Source organism: Citrus sinensis, chromosome 6 (genome assembly GCF_022201045.2).
Source record: "Citrus sinensis cultivar Valencia sweet orange chromosome 6, DVS_A1.0, whole genome shotgun sequence".
Lineage (NCBI taxonomy): Eukaryota > Viridiplantae > Streptophyta > Magnoliopsida > Sapindales > Rutaceae > Citrus > Citrus sinensis.
In genome coordinates, this window is record NC_068561.1 from 4,811,492 (window position 1) to 4,821,381 (window position 9,890).

The 9,890-nt window shown below is 32.6% G+C and overlaps 1 protein-coding gene across 2 annotated transcripts; it reads right to left on the minus strand.

Moving 5' to 3' along the window:
• Positions 1–2,703: 2,703 nt before the first annotated feature.
• On the minus strand, positions 2,704–9,357 carry LOC102615571 (uncharacterized). Of its 2 annotated transcripts, none has more exons than XM_006491698.4 (6): positions 9,198–9,357; positions 8,830–8,930; positions 8,657–8,734; positions 8,493–8,564; positions 5,117–5,214; positions 2,704–3,633 (listed from the first exon to the last, which is right to left on the minus strand). In XM_006491698.4, the coding sequence occupies exons 1-6, from the start codon at positions 9,219–9,221 to the stop codon at positions 3,026–3,028; spliced, it is 981 nt and encodes a 326-aa protein (XP_006491761.1). In that variant the 5' UTR covers positions 9,222–9,357; the 3' UTR covers positions 2,704–3,025. The 2 variants fall into 2 exon arrangements, with proteins under 2 accessions (XP_006491761.1, XP_006491762.1); XM_006491699.4 differs by having other exon boundaries at positions 8,657–8,729; positions 9,198–9,245.
• Between the last annotated feature and the right edge of the window lie 533 nt (positions 9,358–9,890).

A 9,890-nucleotide genomic window follows, 5' to 3' on the forward strand; every position in this document is an offset into this window, starting at 1 on the left:
GTCACCATAATTGCACCCTTTCTTATAGGCTCTAAGCATGCATATTGAGATTTAGGTTACTCTACAAGTGCGATGTAGTTAAATTCCACCGGGTATTGAGAGGTTTTTTCCCCGCTCTACTCGTGCGATGGTGATCCTGACGAGTATTGAGAGTTATTTACTATGGGTATTATTTGCTACAATTTTGTCATGTATGTATGATTTCCATGTTTGCTTATGCATTACATTCAATGCAGAGTTATGTCACATGATTATGTGTATACCCTAGTACGTTATTTTATATATGTATATAGACACACACACACACACACACTCACTGAAGTCGCAAGCTCATTATTTTTCTATTTATCCCTTCTCTCCTAGGATTCTGCAGGATTTCGTGCAGATCGGTTCTAGTCAATTGAGGTTGAGCCACGCGTATTACTGAATGACTTGCATTTTGTGCACGTTTATGTTGCCTATGTTTTAAAGTATATATTTGCAGTGTAAGTATGTATAGTGAGATATAAACTATATAAGTTTTGAATATATTTTTTCGGATAAGGCACAGAGGTTGTTATGTATTTATAGTAGAGGCTATTTTTATATATTCATAATTAAATTTGTGCCACGAGTTTTAGTTATTAGATCGCAGAAAATTTGGGCCATTCGAGACAAACTGCTCTCATTATATCTTAAAAAAATATCTTCCATACATATATTTTTCAATAATATGTACTTGTTTATTTAAAATTTGAAAACCACGTAAAAGACGATTGTAATAATACATTAAATTAGTTTCAATTCTTATATTTAATTTTTTTAAGTGAAGTTTTGAATTTGTTGTTGCATAGCAACAATTGTTATTATCATATTTTTACTATCGGTTAATTTTAGCATCTCATTGTTAGTGAGAGCAATCCTCTCTAAATAAAGTCTTTGGGTCTCAGATCATGAGAGATTTCTAATTCATAAGAGTAAAATATTGAAGGCTTTTTTTTAAAAAAAAAATCTTTTTATTAATATTATTTGTTTCTATCTGCTTAGTTGACATCACTTTTATTTATCTGTCACCTTCATGGGTTCAACCCCCTCCAAATGAATTATCTTGACCTCAGATCAGAAGAGAATCTAATTCATGAAGGAAAAATATTGATTTTTTTTTTAAACTATCAATTAGTCTACATCATCTTTCGTAATCTATCACTAATGTCTATATGTTTACACATCTTTCTAAGATAACACATAATTAAGCCCTAAATCTTATTTGCTCCAATTTTATAAATAGTAAGGAAAAGTTAACCTATCAGATTTGAAAAAATGGTTATGTAAATTCTAAATTTTCATTAAAGCACACCAAAACCTCCTTCTAACTATAATATCATTTACCTCTATTAATTCAAAAAAGAGTAATGATACAGCCACAAACTCTTGTACAAACTTATTTTGTACAAACTGACGTGGCATTAACTCATTGGTTGAATGAAAATATAAATTAATAAAAACAAATCATGTGGGCCAAGTGATATTTAATTCAACCAATCTTATCATGCCACATCAGTTTGTACAAAATATGTTTGTACAAGAGTTTGTGACTGTATCATTACTCTTCAAAAAAATTGATACCAATGTTTTATAATAAATAAAAAAATATAATATTGAAATAAATCTAAAAATATACAAGTTTTAAATAATTTCAGTTTAAAGAAATTATTATATTAAACTGAATTTTATAGTAAATAGAAACATAACATTAAAAAATACAAAAATTTAGTTTTTTAATATTATATAAAATAATTTTAATATTATTAATACATGAAACATATTGAACTAATTGTAAAATCTATTTAACTCAAAGATTTATTCAGAATTTTTATAATAAATACAAATATATTATTAAAATAAATATAATAATTTACATTTTAAAAATTATTTTATGTATAAAAAATATTCTAATATTATTAGTATACTAGAAAAATTAAACTATTTAATTGTATTTGTATTTATTAAAAAATATTAAAATCAATTTTTTAGTTACTATCTACAAAGAATATTATAGTTAAAATGAGATTTTGATATCCGTTATTAAAAACTGAATTTACATTATTATTTTTTTCAAATCTTGAGTGTAAGTGTCCTCTCCCCTAACTAATATTATGGAAGAGTTTATCCTTCAAACTTTAATATTCATCTTCAGTCCACAAGCCTTATTAATTCATAATCAATCTTATAATTATATTACTGTATTGTTACTTTAAGCAACTCAAATGTAATACTTTTATCTGATTTATAGTTGTTACTAATATACATTGATTTTTTTTTTTTTTAAATCATCATAATCATACAGTTGCCGTTAACATCAATATGATCTTGCCTGCCAACGTTTTAACCAAACATACAGGACTAAATTTTCATTCTTCAGGAATTAAGAAACCTGCATCTATTTTAATATTATTACCCTCAGACAACCTTTTGGCTCTATAAGAGTGAACACCACAAAGACATAATCAAGCACTCTTGCTTTCCTATCTATTTTTACCTCATACACAGTGGGCTCATATAATTTACCACAAGTCTCCTTGCAAAATTCAAGGATGTTTCCAGAAAATAAATTATGCCGACAAAAAATTTAAACAATTTCAAGTGCCCAAAACATCAACAACTCTTAGACACAAAACCCCATGAATGTGAAATTATTAAAAACCACAAACTTCAAGACGAACATTTAAGAATATCGATTTCGTATTCAGAACAAAAGATTTTTTTTACATCGTATTACAAATATGTTTAAGACAACTTTTTGAACAGACACATTAAAAAGAAAAAGGGGGCAAAGTGTTCAGGAAAACCTGGTAAACATTTTGGGGAAGGGCCGCTTAGGGGCTCGCTGCAACATTGTCTGCAATCTATCACCGACGATGCAAGCAACTAGTGAAACATCAAGGGTTAACTCCCTTTTACTTTTCATTCGTTCTTGAAGTAATATCAGCAATGGCTTCTATCATCATCATTACCACAACATGTACCAGTAGCCAGTAGTGAATGCCTACTCTGATTCAGATTGCTTTGTCCCACTAAGTTTCAAATGAAAACTATCTCTGGCTGACTGTAAACCCAAGGCATGAGCAAACAACCTCTTTGCAGCTCCCAACCGTTCCTCTTTCAAGTACTCCTTGTTGGAACTATTTGTACTTCTTCCATTTCGAGATATGCTGACACCATTAGAACTTTTTTCAGATGTTTCTTGGGGTGCAATTCTATCACTTTGTGATGATACAGTGGATTTTCCTTTTTTTTTATTGGATTTATCAAGTGAATTGACATTTTGTCCAGGCAGCAATGTGGTTTCTTGATAGGCTTCTAAACTTGTATTGGGTCCAGCTTTATCACTCTCTCGAATGTTAATTTCATTGGCCAGCTTCTCATTCGTTATTTCATCCCTAACAGCAGTATCTTGATCTCCGGACTTCATTTTTTGGCCTAATGCATGTGCAATCATTCTCTGAGCAACAATTGGAACACTTCGTGGCTTCTGCCTGACTGGTTCTGCCACTGTTCTTGCATCCATTGAAAAAATTCTTTCACGCGCAGCCAAATATGCTGCTTCTCTCTCTGCGAGTGAATGCTCAACAGAAGGAGATTGTATTTTTAACACTGAAACAAATACTCATGGTTAAATCTCTCAAGTTACCTGAATGATATTCAGTATGCAGTACTGGAAGAAAGAGGAAGAACAAAGAAGGAAAAAATAAAAAGTTACCAACAGAAAACTTGAAATCCCCACAATTTCAGAACTTTACATGATAATCAATCAAAAGAAACCTAGTATGTTTCAAATAACAAATTAAACAGTCTCAGTCATAATATATTTGTAATCCTCCTAAAAGTTGCATATATAACAAAATCACTGTTGTTTGCCACAACTCCATCTCCTAGTGAAAATTTTCAATTAAATAGATTTGGGATAGATAGAAAGTCATTTAGTTGACATAGCTGAAGAAAATATTTCCACAGTAAATAGAACATGTTAACAAAGAGTGTCTCGTATTGCTGCGCTCACTTGTGTTCCTCAAATGATCATGACTTGAATGTGACATGAATAAGACAGGGAAACTATCCTTTTCTTTAAATTTCCAAGCTTTTAATGAAGGGTTTAGCCCTCCATTTATAAGTCTGCATAACCACATTTTTTCAGCACAAAGCAGATTCCATTTTTTTTTTTTCAACACAGAACAGACCTCTCGTCAATGCTTTGACAGTCACAGGGCAAGCTTAACAATATTCTTTGCAGGCTTTAGTAATCGGCTCCAGAGGCTTGCGTCCTATGATCCTCAACAAGCTACTTAAGGACGGACTTCACGAATTGTATTTGTGCAGCCGAAACCAGCTCGTTACTGAGGGGGTTAACCTTCTAGAGTGAGCTATGTAACAATGGTGATGGAGGGATTCAGCAATTATAGTTTACTGAATAGAAGCTACTCAAGGAAAATTCTTACAATAACAAAATTATTCTGTCAATCTTTCTAATTAATACAAAGTAAACAATATTAGCTACCAAATCAAGCCACAAACATGAACTGAAAAATCCGAACAGAGCATGTATTTTAATAAACAATTATATATTATATTCCTACACTCTCTTAAACCTAAATCAGGACAGTCAAAAATTTTTTGGAACATAATAGTTGTAACAAACAAAGACATTGTATTACATGCTTTTGAATTACCTAAGGGATGTTTCTTTGAGAAGAAAGCCGTCTCAATATTAGAGTTTAAGATTCCGAATCATTATTATTCGATCTTATGAGTTCTCACCCCTTTGCAATATCTCTAACAATCTCAGTGTATCCCTCACATCCTCAAAACAAATTTATACTATCAGTCTCATCCCAAATCAAAGTGCAAAAATGAAATAAAATAAATAATTGCACATAATATTTGTTAGAAATAATGATGTTGCGTAGCATGCCCTTTAATCCTCTAAAGGAGACCTATATGGTACAAAGAAAAACTAAATTGGTAATTTATCAAAAATAATCAAACTGGTGAATGGCCAATCGTGCCTAGTTCCAATTTTAGGATGAGTAGCTCTTAGCAAACATAGTGCTCTTCATAAGAGGGGCAGGAAATGTTCTACCTGGTGGAGCCTCTTTTCTCCTCAATATTTGGTGTGATGTAGTTAGAGACTGAGGCTCTCCATATTGCCACAAGATATCACTAACAAGAATGGAAGGTCTGCCATAAAAAAATGATAGGTATGCATAAAGAAAAATTATAATTTTGTCGTGCAATTGATAAATGCTCAGATTGAAGAAAACCAAAACCACATTTTCATATTCCAACAACATCTTTAGTGCTATATCTGAAACATTAGATTCAAATTTAACTGGTATTGTTGCTGTTAAACAATTCTAAACATTTATCAACAAGTTTCGTTTTATAAAGCTATCAGCACCGAGAAGGTTTCTGTACTCTAAGCAAAGTAGCAACACAATGTTTCCAGTTTTAACATTCCACAGAACAATGACCATTTACTTACAAACACCAGGAAAGAACCAGAGAAATTTGATTATCCAAATTCGTCACCAAAAAAATAAATAAATAAATAAGTAAATATAATTATTACAGCTCAAGCTGAAACTAAAATAAAGATTGATAAATGGTTTTGAAAAGAAACAACAAAAGATGAGTTGTTTTTCTAGAGACAACCTATTGTTTTACCAAATAAGACGGCCATTTTCCAACTACCAATCAACTAGACGAAATGGATCAACAATCATCAGTGAAAGCCACCATCACCGAAGGGATTCATAAATCATTCAGCCTTCAATAGGAAAGTCTTTACATACCATCACCACAATTGCACATCGGGAAAACCCACATCTCCAATACAAATCAATTTCAATCACAATGGATCAGTCCAAACCGCCAGCAGGTCTTCAAATACCTACGAAGACACAACTGAAACCATCTAAAGTACAAAGAGAAATGAACCAATATGCTTCCACAAAACTCAGCTAGCAACTGCATCCTTCTAACTCTAGTCCAACATCACTGGCTTTCAGTGAATCACCTTTATGCCTGTGATCTCTTTTTTCATTTTTTTTTTCCTTTTTTTTCAGCTGCCATTTGCCTTACTCTGGATGTTCAATCTCTAACATTCCGTTTGATATCCTTCAACTTCATAACAACCCTCAACGTCCTACCAATCTTTTCCCAACCCTTCCAGCAGAGTGATGTTTTGCTTCATTTACCTTTTGTAAGCTCCTCCATTTAATGCCTAAGGACTTGACACTTTTCAAAACCAATAATATCTGCCATCCCAGCCCTCTATCTCCTCAGAAGGGCTGATTTCACAGTATTCTGCAAGCCAAGATCAAATTGAACCCATTGCCTCTACCACCATGATGCTCATCAATCAAAAGTGAATAAGAATCAAGTGTAGCCGCTGGATTGAAAATGGACTGGAACAACTAGTGTTCTGCCCCCAAACAAAGCATGTACTAACCCTGATTGTAGATCATTTAAACCATGGTGCTTTCAAATTCCAAGAATAGTTAAAAGATACTAGTTTTTGAAAACGTGCCATGACAATTCATGAATAGCCCATCCTTATATTACTAGAGCCAAACTTGTCTTCTGTCCTTATATCGTCACTGTTTGATATGAATTAAGCAGAATATAAAATCCTCGCAAGAAACAAACTATTTCAAAATCTCAGGGAGAAAAGAAACAAGTGGAAGAGGTTGAAATATGGGCAATGACTGCCTATTGCCATCACCCAACGTTATGATTATAGGCCCTAGAAGCCCAACAAAAAAAGCACTCAAGAAATAGATTGGTCTAAAACATCAAATTCACTTGTTCCAATTGATGGTTTGAAAAAATTCAAATTTAACACAGCCTGATAAAATACAATCGATCCAGCGCAATAGATCAGAATAAATAAAGGATTAATTCACCATCCATGGTATTATGTATCTCCAAAATCTAGCAACAAATAGAGGGAATAAGAATGGCCAACCTTAATTTCTCTATCAACATTTTTAAGTTTCCCAAACCGAGAGATTTTACTTCAACATGTGCTTTAATTGTATGCTGTTAAATATCTGCTATGCTTCTGAGAGTCAATTTGAAGATCCACAAGCCCCATTAACATGCATCTATTTTGTCCTTCACCACAGCTTGATCAACTAAATTAGCCCTATCAAGGAAACTCTTCAACCCTGACAAAAATGGTAAAGTGATAATTATCCGTCCCACATCTCTTCATCATGCAGAAACACTTTAATTTTGATCCCCATAGGTGTATTAATCTTTTATAGAATAAAGTTTATGTACATAAACCTGGTATAAATCTCACTGGAAGATACTATGACACTTTTGAAATTCAACTCTTAGAAAGGAAGATAACTTCTAGACAAGTTACACGGAAATGAGGTCTTAAACTATCACCATGCTATGCATAACTCCACAAGAGTACATGGATGTGAACTTTAAGTTTTCTCTGTATGATTCCATTGGGTGAATCTAATTATCCATCACCTTGCTCCCACAGCACCAATCCATGTCTGCCTCCTGATTCTCTATTCCAACATTTTCTCATGCAATCCAAATCCAATTTCTACCCATAAAAAGAGGTGATGCCTCTAACTACTATAAAGGACCCACAAGGTCAAGGGTAATCTATTGGAAGCGCCTCAACAATACTGCAGTAGATATTTTCACTTCTATAAATGATAACAACATAAGATTACTATGTCGGTATACAAAAAATGAGAACAGAAAATCAGAATTTCAAATAATGAAACAAATCCTCTAACATGACTAGGTAAGAAGTAAATACATCTCTTCTTTGTAACATAATATGAAATGATACATCTCTTCAATTTACAAGAAGAATACTCTTCTTACTTTCCAAAACTTGAAAGTCTACGGAATTGACAAATTGGAAATTCTTAGTAAAACTGAGCATCATATCATCTTCATCTTCTTCTAATGGAACCACCAGTAATTGAGAGAATCACGTGGCACTGTTTTAAATCAATTGAACCGATTCAGTTCTGTCATCTTCATGTAGAAAAATTATTTTGATATTGAATCCTGATTGAACTGTAAAGTTACTAACTATATCCAAGCTCATGTATAATAGTTTATCATATCATTTCCCTCAAGTTGTGCATGCCTTTTCACTAATTATTCTGGTAAACCTTTTCGCTCACTATTCTGGAAAACTTGCACAAACTGCAATCATGGGAACTGCAAACCATCCTCCGATGCTCTATCAAGTCACACACGTAATAATTGCCACGTCTTAGCAACATGCTCCAAAATGATGCAGCAATCAGTATAACTAGAAGTCATACACAACCTTGTGTTGGTATACATATCATTATTTGCGGTTCAGCCCTCAATCAAAACAGAAAATAGTATGATGCACAGAGAAAACAGATAAAAGTTGGGCATATGCAACTAATAAATACTAGTTAAGGGATTCATCTGTGTTGACATACATTGATGTCTCCGAACATCGTTCTAAAATCAAGTGCCGATCAACTCCTTCTCCAACAGATTCATGGGCAAATCTAGCAAAACAAAAAGAGAAATCACTACACAGCTAGGTTAAATGATAACATAAATATAATTTGATAGCAAAAAGGCATTACAAGAGAAATACCCGAATATATCAGCTAGTCGATGCAGGAGAAGGCGGTTGTAGGAGTCCATTGGTTCCAGTTCAAGGACCCCATCTGCACTGCAACGTAAATTGTTATTAGCAGCAAATCACTGTTACAACTAAATTATTAATTCCAAGAAAGTATAAGCAGCAGCTTTGTGAAGCATTTCTACCTGTTATCATCCTGAAGGAAGTTGACCAAGGCCTCTTCCATTGAGAGTACGAGATGCTTGCTTGGAAGGTTGTCTTTCACAAGGAAAGCTAACTCCTCCACCTGACAAGCTCATCATTACACATGCATTAACAAAAAAGAAAAGAACAATGGCTACTCTTTGAACAACTTTCAAGCAAATTTAAATTATAAACAGTAAAAAACATGCCCTTAATTGGTTAAAAGTAATTTTCTTGTAGCATTTGGCTGAACATAGAAAATGGAATCACTTAATAAGGCTTTTTGAACTAAGTACCTAAAATTGAATGCCTATGTTGCAGGAGAAGGCAATAAGAGTTTCAAAAAATTTCAGACAGAACAAAAACTAACCATTGCGAATTGGGTCGTGCTCATCTTTATCAATCAATCAAAGACTGTAATAAAATTCATGCAGCTACCAAACAGATCGAAGAGACAACCGCAAGAATATGGTGTATCTTCTATCTTTTGTTTTGCGTAAAGACTGACGAGAAGACTAAGAAGGATAAATTGACACGCGAGGAGGCTGGCTAAGTCACCAACCAATGACAGCTCTGTAATTTTTCCACGGTAAATTACAAAATTCATGCGAGCTTGAAGCTTCCTGTTTATATCAAATTTTAATTTGGATTTATCTGTGATGCTGTAATTTTTTTACAACATCAATAATATTTTAATTATGTATCATTGGATTAAATCTAATAGTATATAATATTTGTGTTAAAGAAAAAAAAATTAAAAATAATTGTAAACAGTTTGTTAACGGGTTAGGGGGAGAAATTTTGTATAATAACTGTGACCACCCTTAATGTTTGAAGTACTTTCACTTAAATAGCATATTTTATTTAAAATTACTTTTCAACTCTCCTTTAAATTTGTATTGTGATAATCTTTTTTAAATAAATCTTCCAAAATCTATTACCATTAATTATAAAATATAATATGAAATAGGTTATTTAACACAAATCAAATAAATAAGTTGCAATTGTAAAATTAATTATATGTAATATAACACTAATAAATAACACAACTAAATACATATAC